At 36.5% G+C, this 20,513-nt stretch overlaps 1 protein-coding gene across 1 annotated transcript in view; it reads left to right on the forward strand.

Annotated features, from left to right (window-relative positions):
* The window catches only part of LOC145977929 (uncharacterized), a 48,433-nt gene extending 34,514 nt beyond the window's left edge, over positions 1-13,919 (forward strand). Inside the window, exon 9 of the mRNA XM_083110259.1 lies at positions 13,638-13,919. Within this exon, the coding sequence (XP_082966385.1) occupies positions 13,638-13,824 (187 nt within the window). The 3' untranslated portion in view covers positions 13,825-13,919. The remainder of the gene's footprint in view (positions 1-13,637) is intronic.
* The last annotated feature ends 6,594 nt before the right edge of the window (positions 13,920-20,513 follow it).

Genomic DNA, 20,513 nt, shown 5'->3' on the forward strand with positions numbered 1-20,513 from the left:
GGCTTGAAAAGAAATTGTGAAACTTTGTCGCACTATCAGGGTTTTTTCAAAACGTGCTAATCAAAACATGTAATTAAATCTAATTTTGTGAGTAACACCATCACGAAGCTCTAGCCGACTTCCGTGGTTATAAAAAGCCATGGATCCTGGGTTCGAATCCCAGCCTGGACATGGGTGTTCTTTGTGAGTGCCCTTCCATCATTTAATTATCACTTATCCTCATCGTCGTGATTACCGAAAAGTAGCAGAAAGCGACGGTAAATAACAAATATCAAGCACCTGTCTGTACTTTTTCAGTTACCGATATTTTCTTTCCTCATTGGAAATTGCATTATTTATTGCTCTATGGAATACAGAATGATTTCTTTCGACGATTGGTAATTTTCTTTCTTACGTTAACTTCATTGCTTCTGGCAACTCTTCATTGTTTACCGTTCTCCGGAGAGAGGGCCAGTTTCGCCTAGGGGGTTGGTTTCGGACGACAAACCCTCCGTCCTCCCAGCCCATTCCCAGCCACAGATCCCGCGCGTGTTATTCCGCCAGTTCCCTCGCCTCTTACCCCTCGCGGCAGCGCCTGAAAATGCTCTACGTCTCGTAAGGTGGGAGGACGCCGCCCTGCCAGATTTCTCTCGAAGTTCCGTATTCTCCCGCACGGTGGCCTGCAAACTTCGCAATTGTCGCGGAAGAATGAATACAGAACCGACTAACCAACGATCTATAAGCAACGGAATATTTGGAATTCAGACAATGTAAAATATAATATATAAATGTTAAAGTAATGTTTGTTCACTTGTGATTACACTTGGCAGTGCGGCGTCCGTATCGTCCTTATGAGCGGCCGCCCCTGCATACAACAACTGAATTACGGCGAAGTAGGTTAGAAACCCTGCGTGCTCAACAGCAGCTTCGATAAGGCACCTGATTGTTTCGAGCTGAACCAGGAAATGGGCGATCTTTATTCCCCAAGGCCATTCCGTAAAACTAATGCCACAAGAAGTTTTCTGTGTGGATTTGAGAGCATGAAATTGTAGGCTGATGATAGTACTAGAAGACGTCAAGTGGATTTTTTTTCTGTTTCGTTATGTTATATAGCTTTCCTACCTATATAGTTTGAATAACTAATCAATCATTTGATGAGTAAACAAACACGAAGAAGCCGATCCCGTGGCAAATTAGTTAGCGTAATACACTGCGAAGTCTAATGTCGGATTAGAAAATATGGATGGGTCATTTGTCTTTATACCACTTCCATCACCTATCACATCCTTTATCATCGCGATTAACCGAAAGTGGTAGACGCGAAATAAAAATAGAACCTTTGCATGAATGTCCGAAAAAAAGGCAAGGGCACGAACCACCTGGAAAAGGAAAGTCAACCAAAAATTATATATATCGCGCAATTGCATTTTAGCTATAATAATATATGTTAATTATTGCATGAACATGCTTGAGGGGAGGGTGGGGGAACACAATTTTTATCCCGAAATTTTGGAATTTTGAGAGTTAGCCCCCTCCCCCTCGCCACATATTTGCAAAAATTTCATATAGTCTGAATCTCTGGTTCATTCCGCGTACAACGGTATATCACTCATCTCTCTAGGACAATTAGCTTCCGATCTACACTTATTTAATTGAAACTCTGCATTTTGCTCAAAATCGGCTCGGTACCCAGAGGCTTACTTGTGAAAAAGGTCTTGGGCGTCAAAAGGTTAAAACAAGACAAACTTTCATTCTAACCTCAGTCAATTGTGGGAGCTGCTTAGAAGTAGTAGTGTTGCTGGTATGGTGGACTTCGGTTCTTACTTTTGCTTTTAACAGATAGATACATTTTGAATAATAGTGAAATCAAAGTAATCGATTATTTTACCGAATGACAAAGTTATAATGGAATTGTGTTATCTCCATTACAGAACAACTACCTAATCTCATTCAATTCCAGTGTTCTATCTGGTAGATAGATATATCAACCTTTGCAATGATGTAAACTTTCAGTGCAATGGCGACAAAAGTCCAAGAACTATAATGTCAAACTTTAAAGGTTTCCTGACAAAATAAAAAAGGGACAGATCATTTACATTCTCAATGGACATGTTGAAAAAAAGACTAATATTCATTTTTTAAAATTTCTTTTTTTAGCGTAGGTAAAAGGAAGTCACTTGAATAAAGTGGGAATATAATCAAAATGTCCATCAGGTATTCATTGATTTCAAAAAAGCATATGATTCGGTCAAAAGAGATAAATTATATAATATATTAGTCGAATTTGGAATACCTAAGAAGCTTGTTAATATGATACAAGTATGCACCAGTGAAACAGAAAGTAAAATTCGTGTGGGTATTTATGTGTCTGACAAATTTACAATTCATGATGGGTTAAAACAAGGAGATGCATTATATCCATTGCTCTTTAATTTTGCCTTAGAATATGCTGTCAGGAAGGTAACAGAAACTAACGAAGGACTAAAATTAAATGGTGTGACTCAGTTGTTAGCATATGCAGATGATGTAGACTTATTAGGGGATGATATAAATACAATTAAGAATAATGCTAAAATACTTTTCAAAACTGCTAAAGACATAGGTTTGGAAGTTAACAAAGAGAAAACTAAATATATGCTTACAGGCCGAAACCAAGTGTTAGGTAATAATCAAAATATAATTATTGATAACAACTCGTTTGAACCAGTTTCCAAATTCAAATACTTAGGAGTAATATTAACCAATGAAAATTATATTAAAGAGGAAATAAAGAGTAGGCTTAATTCAGGAAATGCAAGTTACTTCTCTCTTCATAAACTTTTGTCTTCTAGTTTAATAACTAAGAAACTAAAAGTTAAAATATACAAAACAGTAATTTTGTATGTAGTGCTCGTATTAAATGGGTGTGAAACTTGGTCCCTTACATTGAAAGAGGAACATAAATTGAGAGTATTTGAAAATAAGGTTCTTAGGAAAATATTTGGACCTAAAAGGGATGAGGAGACAGGTGAGTGGAGAAGGTTACATAATTTAGAACTACATAATTTGTATTCATGTCCAGATGTTATTAGAATAATTAAATCAAGAAGACTTAGGTGGGCAGGCCATGTGGCACGAATGGGAGAGGAAAGAGGAGTTTACAGGATTCTTGTTGGGAAACCTGATGGTGGGAGACCTGTAGGAAGGCCAAGACGAAGATGGAGGGACAACGTTGACATGGACCTAAAGGAAATCGGTAGGGATGGAAAAGAGTATATAGAACTTGCTCAATATAGGGACAGATGGAAGGCCTGTGTTGCTGCAGCCATGAACCTTCGGGTTTAAGAAAGCTAGAGAGTTAGTTAGTTAGTTTAAAAGGAAGTAGCTATAAATGAGTAAATAAAAAATATTACGTGGCAGAGTGGTTAGCACAGCGCACTACGACGCCAGGGGTCCCGGTTTCGAATCCCGATCTGCACATGAGTGTTCTCTGTGAGTGTCCCTTCGTCAGTTTCAGCATTCGTCGCTCATGCTCATCTTCGCTTTCTGAACCGCCAGGTGTACAGCACCTGGCGCAGCGTTTCGCGTCCGAATTCCAGGAACAGGCAACTTACGGTTACCTGACCAAGTAGCGTTTCGTCCGAGGGCTACCATCCTAATAGTGTTTAATGAAGCAAACTCTTGCTAACACTCTTAAATGCTCCATCGAAGAAAATATATATTTTTTTGTTTTAATATTTCTTTCCCTCTGGAAATTGCAAATCTCACCTTCGTAGTTGACAGATAGTAAGAAAGTGTTGCCATCAGCCATGACTAAAATTTCTAGATCCAAGTTCACTTCCTCTCGACGATTTGTTTTGATTTGATTTGTTGTTTTAAGTCCACTTTATGCACATTAAGGCTAATAGGGATTGGACCTACAGTTTAAAGTGGGATCCGAACCACTTGTGCGTCCACCGGGTATCGAACCCGGGACCTCTCTCTCGACAATTTGTCTTGAGTCTGCACTCCGCTGTCTATGCAATGTAGTTTTAAAAGTTGTAAACCGAGGTATACTAGTCACCAATTCCATCGCTGCCAGTGGTTAGTCAAGGTGTGACTCATCATCAGCCAGGATCGAACAAAACGCAACTCATTAAACCGTCGCAGACGAACTGTAGCATTTTTCTAGAAATTTCGCTTTCGGACGAAACGCTACTGAACCGTACAGCAGTCCCAATGCCTACTCCAAGTTGCACAGCTGCTTTCGGAGCTCTTGGTTTGGAAAGGGGGTCGGGATGAGGAAAGGGTCTTGATTTTTTATACTGAAGCTCCTTCATTTCATTCTCCTATTTCTCTTGGTTGAATTTTCCGAGATACGGAATCTACCTCATTTTGCTTGTCATTACGTTTTATTGAATCACCCACGGTACGCTTACATATACTACTTAACATTTTCAATTTCCCTGTACCCTTTGGTTAGGTACGGTAAAAATAAATAGCTGCCATTCGTCAAATGTTGTATTTTTGTTTTTGTTACCCATTTTTCTCGTACTTCAGTCAGGGAGCAATGCAGCTACTGGTAACAAATGTAGTCAGGAAGTAGCATCAATTGTTCCTTCCCCGCACTGTAGTTGACCAGTAAAAAAAAACGATGTAAAGCCTCGTTTCTATTACCACAAATTTGCCGCGCAACATGACGCGCGGCATGCGACGCTGCATGTGCCAAGCATTTGTTGAAATGGAAATTGTCTGCAACATGCCGCGGCGCAAGTGCCGGGGACAAAATTGCCCCAACAATTAAGACGCACAACATGCGCCGCGGACAATGGAAACAGCCTGCAGCAAGTTCCTGGGGCATGCGCACTAGAGTAGAAACAGACGACGCGACTACAATCTGTGGTCCAACAAGATTTAATAACAATGCAAAATCACTTACAGTCATTCTTACAAAGTTTTCGTATCCACTTTGAAGACGTAAGTCTCTCATCAACGAGTTATATGCTCCTTCCGAATTTCTTTTCGCTAGAAAACTTCTAATCCACCATCTAGGTCGTTTTCGCCTCTTATTTTTACAAGTTCATGGTACGCGCCTGCCATAACCACAAAACCCGCCATAGTTGTATTGTTCATCTTTACACAAGTTAAATCACTACCAAATTATTACAATACAAGAGAAGAAACACTGACTACTCTAAAGCACAATGGAACAACGCTACACTCAAGTCCTGCACTCCGGTGCTGTTGTAGGCGTATTTTGCAGAAGTAGTTTTGAATTGGAAACAGTGCACTGAATGACGCGCAACATGCGCCTGCACATGTTGCGCGTCATGGGTCTGGAACTTGTCAGAATGGAAACGTAGCTTAACAGAAACAGAAGGCTTTCACGATTTGTCTGAATATTAAAGTGATCTCTTTTTTCACACCCAAACATAAATAACTATTTTCAAATATTTAAACGTAACAGGGGTGTAAGGGGTGACCTTCAACGTATTACATCCAATCCTCAACTTCATTCCACGTAGTACGCCCTGGACTGCTCTTTCCAGACTAACGAGACTCTGGCGACTGGCCCTATGGCCAGTATAATTCTGTGTGTTCTCCTGCTTTCTGTCATATGCGCTGAGTGCCTCTTTACAGCCTCAGCTTTTAACCTAAGTCAGAATATTTTAATATTTCAGTTATGCGACATTACAGTTATGTTATTTGTTATGGTAAGGGGCTGCACCCCGTACAACGTGGCGGGTGCAAAATAGCCTAAGTGCTGACGCACCCAAATTTTTTTAAAAAAAGTTACATATAACTTTAAGAAATGCGTATAAATATTTCACCATCGTTTATATTTATGTACATGTTGTTAATTTTCAAATATTGTGAAGGAATGCAGCAAGATGCTACGTATTTGATTACTAATGTGAGCCACTGTATATGTTATGTTTTTATTTCATGAACAATGTATGGTCAAACATTATTTTGCAGAGCTCCGTGGCGGAGTGGTTAGCACAGTGCAATACGACGCCACAGGTTCCGAGTTCGGATCACAGCCTGTGCATTATTTTCTTTGTGATGTCCTTTCATCAATTTTGCCATTTCATCACCCATCCTCGTCTTCGCGATTAGCCAAAACTGGCATAAAACCAAATTTAAATATAACAAATCAAAATCAAACATTACTTGGCATGACAAGAATGGATAGGTTATTTTGAAGCTGCTGTTATTAAAAGCAAATTGTATGTAGCTTTCCTAGACAGAAGTTTCACACAGAGAAACTGATTGATTGGATAACGGCTGCGGATTCCTACTCGAGCAGAAAATATATATATTTCCATTTATTACTTACAACAATAGCAGACTGATTTCCTGCTAAATCAAAGAAAACTTGCATTCACAGTTACAAATTGACGTGTTGAATGAACTTAACTACAGATTTCTCTCACTCCAATTCTGATTAATCGAACAGCACACCACAACGTGGGTCATTATATATTTCCAGCTTACTCTCGAGTTCCTCAACTAAAAATAAATTGCCTGCGAGACAAAAACTCCTCTCCGATAACACATTATATGCAGATTGTACGTAAGTTGAAATTCCATCATAATAATAATTTGAATTCTTCAAGTAGTAGCTACAAATATAATTTTTCATACATATTTTCTTAGCAAAATATGAAGTTCCTCACTTCACAAGGATAACATATACACAGTATTTCACAAGAGTTTTTAGTTCGAGCTAGTCGTAGGCCTAATATGAATATAAACGTCACTTCATTACTTAGTTAAAAAAAAAAGTGCCAGGCAATCAGAATTCAAGGGTATGCCTGAAACTATTTGTAGTATCTCATGTATAAAGGGGGCTTTTTAAGTAAAATGAAGGATACATACCACATGCTTTGGTCAATTCAGAGTAGTAGAAACGTAATTATACTGCATGTTGCAACTGAAACCGTAGCCTCGAAGGCCGAAGTCGTTTAGTAATCCATTCATACACTCGGTACGTACCAAACATTTCAAGTTCGAGTAGACATCTGGGCATGGCTGTTTTTTTTTTATAACATCCCTTCATAGATTTAATATGATCATCATTCATCTTCATAGTCGCGATTATCTACAAGTGGCAGAAAAGCGATATAAAACATGAATAATACAAAAGTATAACAAACAAAAGAGGATAAAAGGATGAACTGAGTTTGAGTTAATTATAGGAAGTTTTATAAAATTACTGTTTCTTGAATAATCTTGTCCTTTGTTCCGATTGTATTTCTCAGTCACACGTTGCTCAATATCCATGTCGACTGCCGTTCTTGCGTTCTTGAAAATTACTTTCTTGTCTGTCTATGACCTTCTTTCGAACGTGGTAGGTAGGCGGGCATTCTGTCTGTTTCTACACCAAAAAGTTTAATGCACCTCCTGTCCAAGAAGACAAGAATTACTGAAAGTAATTTTCAAAATTGTAAGCGGATGAGGGCCCTTGTAAATGATAAAATATACTGTCATTTTATTCGCTTAGTTTTAAGAATCACTTTCCATACAATTCTTGCCTTCTTGAGAGTCCAATGGCCCTGTCTAGCTACAGACCAGTTGCACAAACGCGGTTTCGTTTGTTTCGTACAACAATTCCATCTAACATTTCGTTTCTACGCATTTTCTACTTGCCAAAAGTGCCTTTCATATCGCCCCAAGGCGTTGTCTACTCGGATGCTTCGTGATCGAAAGTCACGTGTACAAAGTTTCAGGATTCAGATTTTCCGATTTTGCGTGGTGCTGCTGCTATCAGTTCGGTTCGCCTTCTCAAGGTCGCGCAACAAGCAATTATTTTTGGTCTTCCGATAGGAGAAAGCTTGCCTCTCGCTTAGGTGGACGAACGATTGGCACGGATGATTTTTTGGCTCGACCATGGTTGGTCCTTTATGTTTCGTCCTTCAGCAACTTAATCTAAGCACGAATCATTCTCATCGCCAAACAACTGTATTTTTTTTTAAAAAAAAATGATGTAACACATGTAAACAGAGAGAGAGAGAGAGAGAGAGAGAGAGAGAGAGATGAGATGAGATAGATAGATATAAACGTTTTCCCTCAACAAACGTTTGCTTTGCTATCGTATAAAGTGAACGTACATGTTAAAATTCATCTTGCATAAATAATCAAATTAGAACAAATTCACATAAAGCGATTAAGTATGCAGAAAAGAAATATATTTGTGATAAATACATAGTTAATAAGTAAATTCCAATAACCAGAACTTTTGTCACGCCGAATCTTGTTTACGGATGTTTTCAAACGTTTTGTTTTACAATTTAATTTTTTCACTGACATCCAAAACGAAAATACGTATTATAACTTAGTGACTTTCAAGGGGTCAAAGTACTGTAATGTTAGTATGCTGCCGATCATAATTATGAGGCTTCTTCGAAAACGCCTTCGATAACGGTATTTGCTATTCGTAACGGATATGTGTATCACTTTTTCGAAACAGACTTTTGTGGAGGAAAAGAACTGTAACGTTACAAAAGTAACGAGCACAATTATACGAGAGACCTATGTTATTCTCTCCGGAACACGGCATCGGACACGGTATTGCACATCGGAACGTCTGTATCATACCAGCTATAAATAACGTTGTTGCTTTGAGAAAAGGAGTGTAACGTTTTTACAACCGTGACCTCAATTAAGTTACTGGTTAATTGTAACGTTACTATCACTTTCCACACACACTAAAGTTACTAGTCAATACGTGACGAACCTCTTTCTTACCCTGTAACGTTACTGGGTGCCGGCAATGGATGTAACGTTAAAGTGTCACGTGAAGACCTATTCCTTTAGAGATCAGTTATGGTTCGGTACCGTTATGCACACCTGTAACGTAATGTTCATATACCTGAGGTAACGTTTCTGTTCACGAAAAAAGTTATTCTGTTTCTGGTTGTAACGTAACGGAAACCGTAATTGAAAATACCATTCCATTTCGTTACGTTACGACTCCCTGGCTTCCCCATGCCTCCTCCACACCTCTGGCCCTCCAGGGTTGCCACACTTCTTCGAAGCTGCTCAGTCGACACTTGGCACTTTGTACGTATGCAGCCGATGCATCTTCAATGGTGTATTGTGTACGGATTATTTGGTTTTCCATTCATTATGAATGACATTGAAGAACAGCATCCTACGTGCGGTACAATAGTAGTTGGAAGTGATGGTATTGTACGTGCCTGGCGAACGGACATTAAAACACAAAGTAAGGTAATCATTGGAAACATATACAAGTTTTTCAGAAACATTTTCTTTGAGTCACCAACAAAGAGTTACAAACGAGAATGCAAAAACACTGAAATGGAAGACTTTAACATTTGCTTTGATGTAGTAGCGGCTGTTTCTACAAAGATCAGCAGATGCTGTCTCTCTTTCGCCAGCATTGTTGTTAAGAATTGTTTCAGTTTTTGTTTATTCAGCCAGCCCATTTGTTGTTATCGGTTTACATCTGACAAACACTTTCTTGAAGTGTAAACGTAATATGCCATTGGCCTTCCTTGAACAAGCCTTGTTCGCTTCAAATTACAAGACATTGTGTTTGTTGGCTATTTGAAAATCTTGCAAGAATGAAACGCTGCCTAGGTGGTACAGTTCAATAAGCAGCCGAATTTTTCTCTTGACACTGAAATTCACTGGTTAGAGTCCAGGCTTTGTAGTCTTTATAAGTGCCCATTCATTGTCGCGATTGGTCAAAGGTGGCAGAAAATCGGTGCTAAATAACACAAATACACAAAAAATAAGCAAATTGCTTTTACTTGAAATTGCAATTCACTTTCAATGGCATGTAAGTCATGTGGACTTACGGGAAATATTTTGTTCCCCCAGTAAGTAAATGTAGCCGGGCACACACCACAGCCATTGCTCAGATGAAAATAAGATCGATGCACAGCAAAATCCGTTCAAATAAAGCATAAAATACAGTTGACATGTCACACTAAAGATGCTGTAAGAGTTCTTAAAATTAATTTCAATGTTTTATTACAAACTTTCTCGCTGAAAGTTTTTACGTGATCAAATAGAATTCAAGTTAGCCAGCGACTATATTTTACATTACATAACCAGAAAATCTTTGTGAATCTTGGGACATTTTACTTCACATTCTTATACATTTTGTGTATAAAATATATACTGTAAGCATCTATGAACCTTAAGAATGTTTCGCTATTTTTTCCAACCCTCTTGTCACTGCTTCCATTATTTTTTAGTTTGAAGTAAAAATAATAATTTCCTCGTGAATTTGATGGAAACATGTTTTTATTTTTTCTAAATTGCCAAGAAAGTTCTAAATTGCCAAAAAAGTATTTCAGTGTAAAAAATACCTTGTAATGTTCTTTACGTTAAGTACTATTTTCTAACGTTTTTTTCAGAATTATCATTGAAAGTTGAAACTGTTGCTTATTGGCAACACTGTAGGTGGGTGGCGTGACCTTGACTGGGCAGTTTTCGTGGTGTTTACTATACCAAAGTCTGAAAGTACAATGTTTAAAGCAAGGTGGTTTAAACTTAAAGAAATAATTATAGAATAATGTACATAAGGAATTTGTAGATATCAGAATCACTTTTGGTGAAAGTACATTAATCTCGTAATCATTGAATGGTGTTTATTGGTCTCTAAGAAAGAAAAAAAAATTCATGCACTGGTGGGGTGAGGCTCATACGAAAGGAAATGTAGTATGTAAACTGCAAACATACTTAAATTTATCTTGATTTAAAATTCAGTATTTTTATAGGCAAAAATAGCAAACATTTTGTGTATAATAATATACAAAATACTAATCATGTTAAACTATAAATAGTGTCATGGCAGCTGATATTTTGCAAACTATCATTAAAAAGTTGCCAAAATTAATGTACAAAGACTACAGAAATATTTTAAGTTACAATTATATAGTACATCCAGCATTTTCTATTTTTACTGGAAGATAAGTTACTAAAATTATTAAAGTTTCGTTAACACACACAACAAAAATTTCAATAGTAGGTTCATATATGCAGTATGAGAAACAGAAAAGTGTATATTTACATACAATTTTTATTTGCTTTAATCAAACTGTTCAAATACTTTAGAACCATTTACCAGAAAAAGCCTTTATATAAAAAAAATATTTTTATATGTATGGTGCCAAAAAAACATACAAGCAATATTAAGCATGTTTTTAATAAATCAAAAAATGGATTTAAGTAAAAAAAAATAATCAAATGTTTTTCCACCCTGGTTTAGACATTGCATTTGTACTTACTGTTGATGAAACTTCCTTTCCCCAATAAATAAAATAATTAGAGATACACTTTCAGATTTTGGAATCTAAGCTATTTACTAGGAATGGGACACACTAACTGGTATCATGTAGGTATCAACTGATATAAGCATATGGGTATATCAGTTTTTAATAAAATTGCAGGTAATTTACAGATCCTATAGTTACATAAACAGGGGGAAAACTACTCCAAATGGTCAAAATAATCAATCTAACTGACCAAAATACTAAAAACATAGGACATCAATAAAATGGTAACAGTTCGTTATATCGGAAACACATTTAAATCGGATATTTTGTGTTTTGCATGGTTCGTACTTACCAATTGTGTATTGCGGAACATAGTTCAAGGTGCCATTATGCTTTTACACGAAAACAAACACAATTTTTCACATAGTGATTTTTTTTTTATTCCTTTCTTCACTTCCAGATCACACAATATGTTGAGCACATCTTGACTCAAGTTGTGGGTATGCAGTGTTTCAACCTTCACCGAAAAATACCTACTATCGTGTTAGTCACCGGTGGAAATTATACTTTATGCACGGGTAGCTGACGATAGCCCCACGAACCATTGATGGATAGCTCCACGAACAATTTCCATAAGGTTAGGTTTGGTTGGGTTAGGCAAGCATAGTAAAAAAAGTGTTTGAAACACTGACATTGGTTTAGATCATCGAAAGTACGGAGCATGCAGTTCATGTACGGGAAGCATGGCAATTGTGCGTCGGTGGGATATTTCTCTTGAAAAATATATGATATGCCGGTCAAATAGATTCCACGCTGAAAGAAAATACCTCCACGAACGTTGGAAAGCTTGGAGAAACTTATTTCCGTAAGTAGTTTCTTCTGTAAAAATGAAGAAATGTGTCTCCGATATAACTAACTGTTGCCAATACATTAATATGTTTTAAAATGAAATCTTTATTTGTATCTGGTCTGATCTCAGAGCACCTAATCCTATAAATGTTTCCTTTGCTTATAAAACTGCTGCTTAGAACCTCCTCCAAAATTAAATTCTGTGTACGCAGACAATATTTCTTTTTTAAGAAACAGTTCTAAACATTCAATTCACGAACACCTACCCTCCCTTCCCACATACAGTTTTTATCTTTAGATGGCAGCTGCTGATAAGGGATGAGCCCCTCCCCTGAAATATAATTCTGACTATGGAACGGTCAGAGCATTTTTTATTGAACACACAACTGACATTTTTATGAAAATTCAAGTATACTTTATTAATTGTATTACATTTCAGGCAAAAAAAAAAAACACTTTTAAGTGAGAACAGTCAAAAATGAAATTATTGTCTTGACTTCTACTCAGTGTGCTATATGAAGAATATTCAGTGTGTGGATGGGATTCCAGTAACCTCTTTCAAAGTGTTCGGGTATTATACAATTAAAAATTTTCAATCAATGAGGAATGTAGAATTTAGAAGGGACAATTTCCTCAATGCTCTCTACAAATACCACTCTGCATTTACTTTCATTTTTGTGAAAAAAGAAAGTTACAATCACACTCTTTAGTTCCAAAATATTTTTCTGTAAGTTTTCACAGCTGTGCTGACTTCCATCAGGTTCTTTTACTAGCAGCTAGGGTTACAAACTCTTCTGTATTCGGCTAATTTTTTGGGGTCCTCCCAGCTCTCACATTGGCATTCTAATTTTCCCATATATTTCATTAACAATGAAGATTGCGAAATTTCAATTCATTCCGATATAATAGGTGTTCGGTAAACCATAAAATGCAATTAATTGTCTAGTTGCAAAGAGTTTTTTAAATTTGAACAAAATAACAAAAAATGGTTGGCTCTGCAGCACTGGTGGACAAATACATATGTCAGGACTCAGAAACATGCAAATTTGTACATTTTTATTCTGTATTGTGACCGGTTACTTAAAAATGTTAACTTAATTCTTTTGTTTAATATTATCCTTCCCATGAACATCTGCCGCACTGCTAAAAATACACAAATTTTGTCACAACTAAATCTCCCATAAATTCAATGCCGAAAGTTGGAAATATCCCTTACATTCATCTTTGAAAGCAGCAGCCTTCCTCATATATTGGGTTCTAAATACTGACAAATTACTAAGATGAAAAAAATGGCTTTTACTGACCATTTTCACCCCTGTATAAATGGCCTGCAATTTAATGCGAAATTTTGCCACTTTATATTTTTTGATTAATATAAAGGTATACTTCATTACTTGTCTAGATAGTATTTCTAAGGCAATACTTACTGCAGTCATCTGGTTATTTGCATTAATTAAGGAGGCAAATGGACCAATAAAGTTCATGGCGAAGCCATTGAGGAAAAAGTTGTAACTGTATTGTTCTTTCTTTTTTACTTGGGTACACTTAATTTCATGTGTTATGTAAACATTTTGTAAAAAGGTTTTTCTCTTTTGACAGTTGCACAGCAATTCCATTGGCAGCAAGACGCAGATACCCAGATAAAAGACAATATGTTGGAAGGCATGAGTACACAATCATAAAAGACACAGATGAAGATGTGAGCACTTCTAGAAGCCCTGACATAACACAGTCATCAAATCTTAAGCGAAGAAATCACAAAGCTCCTGTGTGGAACTATTCATAACATTACACATGGATTTCCTGCAATGATACTTTTAATTTGTCTTAATTTTTGCACTGTAAAATATATTAATAAAATAGCTGTGTTTTTTAAAAATATTTTTGAATTGACTTATTCTTGTAACAAATGAAGTCTATAATGAACATTACTGACTAGATTAGTCGGAAATAATCTTGCCGAATGATGTGACTATATGACTTATTATACCCTGCAAGTGACATATTTTTATATACGGTGGTATAGTCTGTAGAGCATCTGACTACCATGCAGGAGGCCCGGTTTCGATTTCTGGGGTTGGTGGTCTAAGGTTGGAATTTTTCTGGCCTTGTTTTCACATAAGTGGCTCTGGGCTCACCCAGAGTACCTGGGGGCAACCATGGGAGGTAAAGGCAGCCAGAGCATGGTGCTGATCACCTTACCTTAAGACTGGCGGAGACCAAGAATTGAGAATGTGTGGGGCCCTGCCCCCATCCTCTAAAATATGCCTTAATGGCACGAGGAACTTTACCATTTACTTTTAAATAAATTATCAACTAATAAGGGTATATAAACCCAATGAAAGTCTCAAAGGTACACCACTTGATAAAAAACAATTTATAGAAATATAAATATTGAAGCTTTCCTGCAACCAACCACCTGTTCAATAATCAATATTAAATTTCTTTTCATTGTTTTTTCATATGTTAGACTTTCAAACAAATTGATTGTTGGACCACTGTTAAATTGTCAAGTTCCGATTTATTATAGTGCATGACAGAGTGACCTAAAACTGCTATTTCCATCTGTGAGGTAAAAATCTGAGTAGAGGTTGCCCAAGGCCGGCTGTAGACGAAAGCATTTCCTTCAACATTTTTGCTAGCATAAATGTTTTGTAAATGCTTCCAAAAATCTTATAGCAGATAGTACTTTAAACGAAAGCATTTCATGGAACACTTCGGTTAGCTTTTGCTATTACAATGCATAATACATACAGCACGAAAGGCACATCGAGTTGCACCATCTATGGCGAGTGCACGGTGTTTACAATTGGAAAAAACAAACAAATATTCTTCCATATGTGTACAGTAAATGGTAAAAAATATGTATTTAAGTACTGCCATTCTTTTGTACCTAACACCATTTAATACGAAACGTTATTCCTCTTGGCTGAATAGTTATTATTGTGTTTTAAACATGTGAAGTGATACATTTTTTACATGTCCTGCTGCCGCCATTACATCTGCATTTGTGACCTAGAGGTTGCTTGATTGGTTATGCTACGAAAAATGTTATGGAAATAGGACGGGTTCTATCCTTGAGAAATGCCATGGCATCTGAAATACCATAAAATTTCTCACTTTACACGGCAGCAATTTGGTCACGACAGAAATGCTAAGGAAAATGCTTTCGTCTAAAGCAGGCCTACGGTTAAGCTTCTAGCCCCTGTCTTAAGCCTTTTCTCTTCCTTCTCAAGGCTGTAAAGTTCAATTTGAGGAATGTTATATACAAAGGCTGTCTCAGAGAAGGTGAGACAGATTTTTTCCTGGCTTGGCAACACTGCCTATGGTTTCGGCACTAGTCGCGTCGTGTAGGATGACTCATTCTGTTTCCGTAGCAAGTTGTCACATGTTGCAAAACCACGTTAGTGAGCAGCTATGTTGATTTACGTGGAACTTGTTTTGTTTACCCCTCCAGGTTTTTGTGTATAACATTGCTTTTCGCGATGAGTATTCAAGATGAACTTCGACATGCCATAAAATTTTGTTGGTGTTTAGGGAAAAGTGCTGCGGAAACATATGCAATGTTTCAACAGGCATATGCCGATCAAGACAGACTGAGTAGAAGCACAGTATTACCAAGGAGTCATTGAGCAAAAAAGAGGCCGCATTTGAAGAACTCCTTCATATTGCACCACGATACCGCGCGAGTTTTCAGGATTACGCGACGAAGAGAAAAACAAATTTTCCAGCATACAGCCCAGACCTTGCACCCTGCAACTTTTGGCTATTTCCACTTTTCAAGGCCGCTTTACGTGGTCGTCATTTCATGACGAACAAAGAAGTGATCACCTCAGCGCAAGTTTTCTTCAGTTCGCTACCTGACGATTAATTTTCAGACATTCTCAAAGTGGCAGGAGCATATGGATGCTTGCTTAGCTGTCAATGGTGCCTATTTTGAGAAAGATGTACGTCGACTCGATATGGCTGATTCTGAATAAAAATTTTGTGGTTTGTATTTTTTTTGTTTCATTTTAATGATTCTTGGAGGGGTCCATGTACATGCTTGTCTTTTAACTGCTACGCAGTCACGACATTTTGACCTATTGCGCTCATTTTGGTCTCAATCGGCAGCTAATGAACCAAATTTTCACCCTAGTACATTTGCTAGCCAATGGAGGTTGCTGTTTTGCTATACAGGAATTAGTCTCACCTTCTCTGAGACAGCCTTTGTACAATGTGTTTAAAAACTAACTCTGTCAAATCTATTGGGTCTGTGCACAAGTTCGTAGCATTTTATACCATACGTTAACAGGAATAGAATAATTAACACAAGTACACAGGTGGTAAAATGAAACATTGTTATTGTAGTCTAACAATACACAGTCACAACAACACTCGGTCAGTAATGTAGTCGCCTTCATTGTCAATGACCATCTGCCAACATTGGTGAGGAGTTCAATGCCTCGCCTGTAGAACTGCTGTTTTTTCAGTGTATGGCATTAGCCCCGTACACAGCACAAATTGTTCTGAATTGAAGAAATCAGTTAAAAGTTTCAAGAGCAGCTTCATTAGGAAAGACTTCCTACTGCTGCACTTGATCCTCGGTTAAACTCTAAGAGCAGAATGTGCCGGAAATGTTCAACTTTGTCCACTTGACACTCCATCTTGTATCATCCGCAAAATAAACAGAATGTGATCAGAATTAGAATTCACTGTGTTTTCACGAACACAAAACTACAAACTAAGCAATAACAATGGAATAAGGGACAATGAAATTTTGGCAATGCAGTGTTGCCAATCCATAATGAAATGCTACAAACATATGCACAGGCCCAATATATTCAGGGTTCCACTCATGTTAGAACAACTATTTCCAAGCATTTTCCAGGCAATTTTAACACTTGGAGGATTAATTAGTCATTCTGATGGGTGACTTTTATTTATATTATAATTTTGACAATTTTCTGAGACTTTTAATAAATATTTGTGCTCTACACTTTTGGAAAAAAATTAACTTTAATCCCACATCTGAAGGATACTACAATGGATTACTACAAATACAATCACCTGTCATTTCGAAGGGTAGATACTTAAGGTAGATATGTCTGCAAACAATGGATTCAAAATGCAAGAGCCTAACATAGATATTTTCAACTTCAATGTTAGTTCAGATTAGTGGGAGAGTTATCTAGAGTAAAACACTGGTAACCTCCATACATTTACTGTATTCGGCTTGGTTAACCCTTAAATGCATAGTGTTACCATGTGGTAACGCTCAACATTCGCACACTTTCGTGCTAGAGGCTTGTCTATGTTGAGTGTGTAGGCAAACCTACTGCCAGAAGTCTGTCCAGGAAGCATACAACTTGCATTTGAGACCATTTGTTTCAGTCCAGGTAACTGCATTGTTGAGAGGATGTATTAGATTTTTTATTCAATACGTCATACACTGGAAAAGTAAATATATAGTGTTTTTTATCTGATTGTCCTTCATTATGTAGTTCTGAATATTTTTATCATTTAGTAAACACATGTAATTAAAAACTTATGAAGTTTTCTGTTCAAGAGTTTGATTCACTTGCTCGATATTTGCTCATAACGGTGGCGTTACCATATGGTAATGCTATGCAGATACAGTAGCTACAGGCCTTTTCAACAATTACTTCATTTATTCTTTTATTATTGCATGTAAAGCAAGAAATTTAAGTTGTGAAGGCTTTTCTAGTCTTTTGCATGGTTTATTTATTTCTATTGCTTATAATTATATTTTATTTTCATAATATAAATAATAAAAAAATAATAGTAATAATTGATGACCATTTCATGGGACATTTTGTGCCTGTTCAGTAGCTCATCCTTGTTGAGTCTGTGATCCCGTATTATGAAAAACATTTGTGCAAGCTACAATGTTGTATTTATTAGAGATAAACCTATAAGATTTGGTTGCAAAGCCTGCCTGGTGCTTGAAAACCTTCCATGGATACCTCTTTCTTTTTGATCTATCAAGGCAGAGTATAAAAAGATTCCACTGAAATTGAAAACAAATTTAGAAAGACTGCAGCAGCTCCTCTTATCCACATGCTACATGAATTTCTGAGACAAAAATTCTCCCAGCTTGAATTTGGATGGATATCACTCAAAACTATATGACAACATTTCGTGTTGCACCTCAGGGTGCTTGGCCGCCCATTACAATACAAAGGAAGGTTTTGCAAGATGTGTGGTATGCTGATGGACCACCAGTAGTGTTCGCATTTTACATGTCAAATATGTGGTTGGACTTTGCGTTCCATGTTTCATACGTTTCTACGACAAGGGTCTCCACGATTGCGTAGTGATAACGTTGTCACCTTGTAATCAAGGGGTCCCGGGTTCGATACACAGTGAAGGTACATGGTACATCATGGTTCCGATCTCACTTTAAATTGTAGGTCCAGTCCCGATTAGCTATTCTGTGCATAAAGTGGACTTAAAACTTCAATTCAACTCGATACAAAGTTTCTATGACAAGTGAATATGGAGTAATCATTATATACTAAATAGATACCTGAGCACCTTTAGCACAGATGATGTGAGATTAATGTACAATCGATCTATAATATTTGTATTATTTAAAAAAAATATCAAATTTTGAAAGTATTTTTAAGGTTAATTAAAAAATTTCCAAGTTTTCAATAATAAATAAATTTGTAGGGGTGAACGCATAGCGTTACCATATGGTAATAGGGCATAATTCGAAAAGGAAGAATGAAAATTTTCAAAAAGTGATTCAAAATTACTTATTAGTACATAACAGATATTCGGCTAAAAACAAGAAAATAATTGAGAAAAAAATAATTCATGCGTTTAAGGGTTGTTTCCAATATGTCACATGAATTTGATATCTCATTGTATCAGTGAATTGTCAGATGTCTAATCAGAGGGAGAGGAGAAGGACGATGATTTCAGAGCAGATAATGACAATCCTGAAATAAATATTGACTGTGTACCACCTACAAACTCGTCTACAAATTCTTGTTCAAACTATGACAATAAAAGTGAATGTTGGTAGATTGATGTTTCCTCTGTTCCAGGGAGTTTTTGTGCGTGAATTTCTAATTTTTATGATAGAATAAGGAAATTATATTTTCAAAAGTTCCCACAAATAAGAGAGCATACATAAAATAAATGGTTAGAAAAAATTGTTCTGCAAACACAATAACTGAATATGAATAACAGTATGTCAGACCGATTTGTTCCTTATGTATACCTCTCTATTAGCCACTTTAAGGAACAGAATTTGTAAGAAAATGTTATGGGGAAAAAAAAACAAAAAGGAACACAGAAATGGTTTTCTGCTTGGAATAACAGTGGTAAAAATCTTGCAAGGAAAAACCATAGCAGTAAAATGGCAGGTCAGTTCTAAATGGTATCTAGGAAATTACCATCCTCCTAGTATTAAAAACAAAATTTTCAGGCCATATTGTGGTGCTTGAAGATGCTAATAATTTTTTTTTTAAGTGTTAAATTTCAGTTGCTATTGAAAAGAATAGTTTATTCTATCTTGTTCAAAATAAATGAACAAAAATAAACTTTTTATGTGGAACATGTCCGAGCAAGAAATTGGCTAAAATAAGCCTGGAATTTTTTAATTTTTTTTTTTGAAAAATCTGATTTTTTTCACAGACTTTTCAACATATTGGGATATAATCTCGAGTTCTCAAACTTTTCTGGGACTTTCACTAAAATGTGGATTTCTGGGTTTTCCAGTTCAGTAGGAACCCTGATAATGTTACACTTGACCAAAGCAATACATAACTTTTGAAGTTCAAAAAATTAACCATATTTATTTTCTCAATTTCCCTTCACATATGGTGAATCTGAAAGCACGAACAATCTAATTTTAGCATAATCTCCAATCTCAAACTAGTAGTTGCGACCAAGGAGATGAGGGGGGGACACTTTGCAAACAGCTCTTTAAACTTACTTGGCAAGTTGATGCTTACTTCATTTATGAACTGAGAGGGGAGGACACAAGGGACTGTTTAGCAAGCATTTTAAGCTGCAAAAAGCACTGACAAAAAAGGTCCAGAACAATTTCTGTGGTCTCCAAGAATTTAGGTAAACATTACTGCCCCGTAAGATGAATACTGGTTGCAGCATTTTGCAGTCAATCAAAGAACAATCTAATATACAACCATTTGAGAACTTTTTTGGTAACTGTTTGATCTTGGAAGAACGGATTTCTTCACTTTTACAGAAGAAACTACTTACGGAAATGAGTTTCTGTAGCATTTTCAAAGGTTGTGGAGGTATTTTCTTTCATCGTTGAATCTATTTGACCGGGAATTCATGTATTTTCAAAGAGAAATATGAGGGTAATTTTTTAAAGGTCAGTTTTGCAATAAAAACGAAGTAAATAAATGTTCTTCAAAAAAACATTTATTTTCTGTATTTACTTACACTTTTCTATTTTTCTACATAATTTCCTTGCTGGTTTAAACATTTATCGTA

Source organism: Lepisma saccharinum, chromosome 1, assembly GCF_977018435.1.
Source record: "Lepisma saccharinum chromosome 1, izLepSacc3.1, whole genome shotgun sequence".
In the NCBI taxonomy this organism is placed as follows: domain Eukaryota; kingdom Metazoa; phylum Arthropoda; class Insecta; order Zygentoma; family Lepismatidae; genus Lepisma; species Lepisma saccharinum.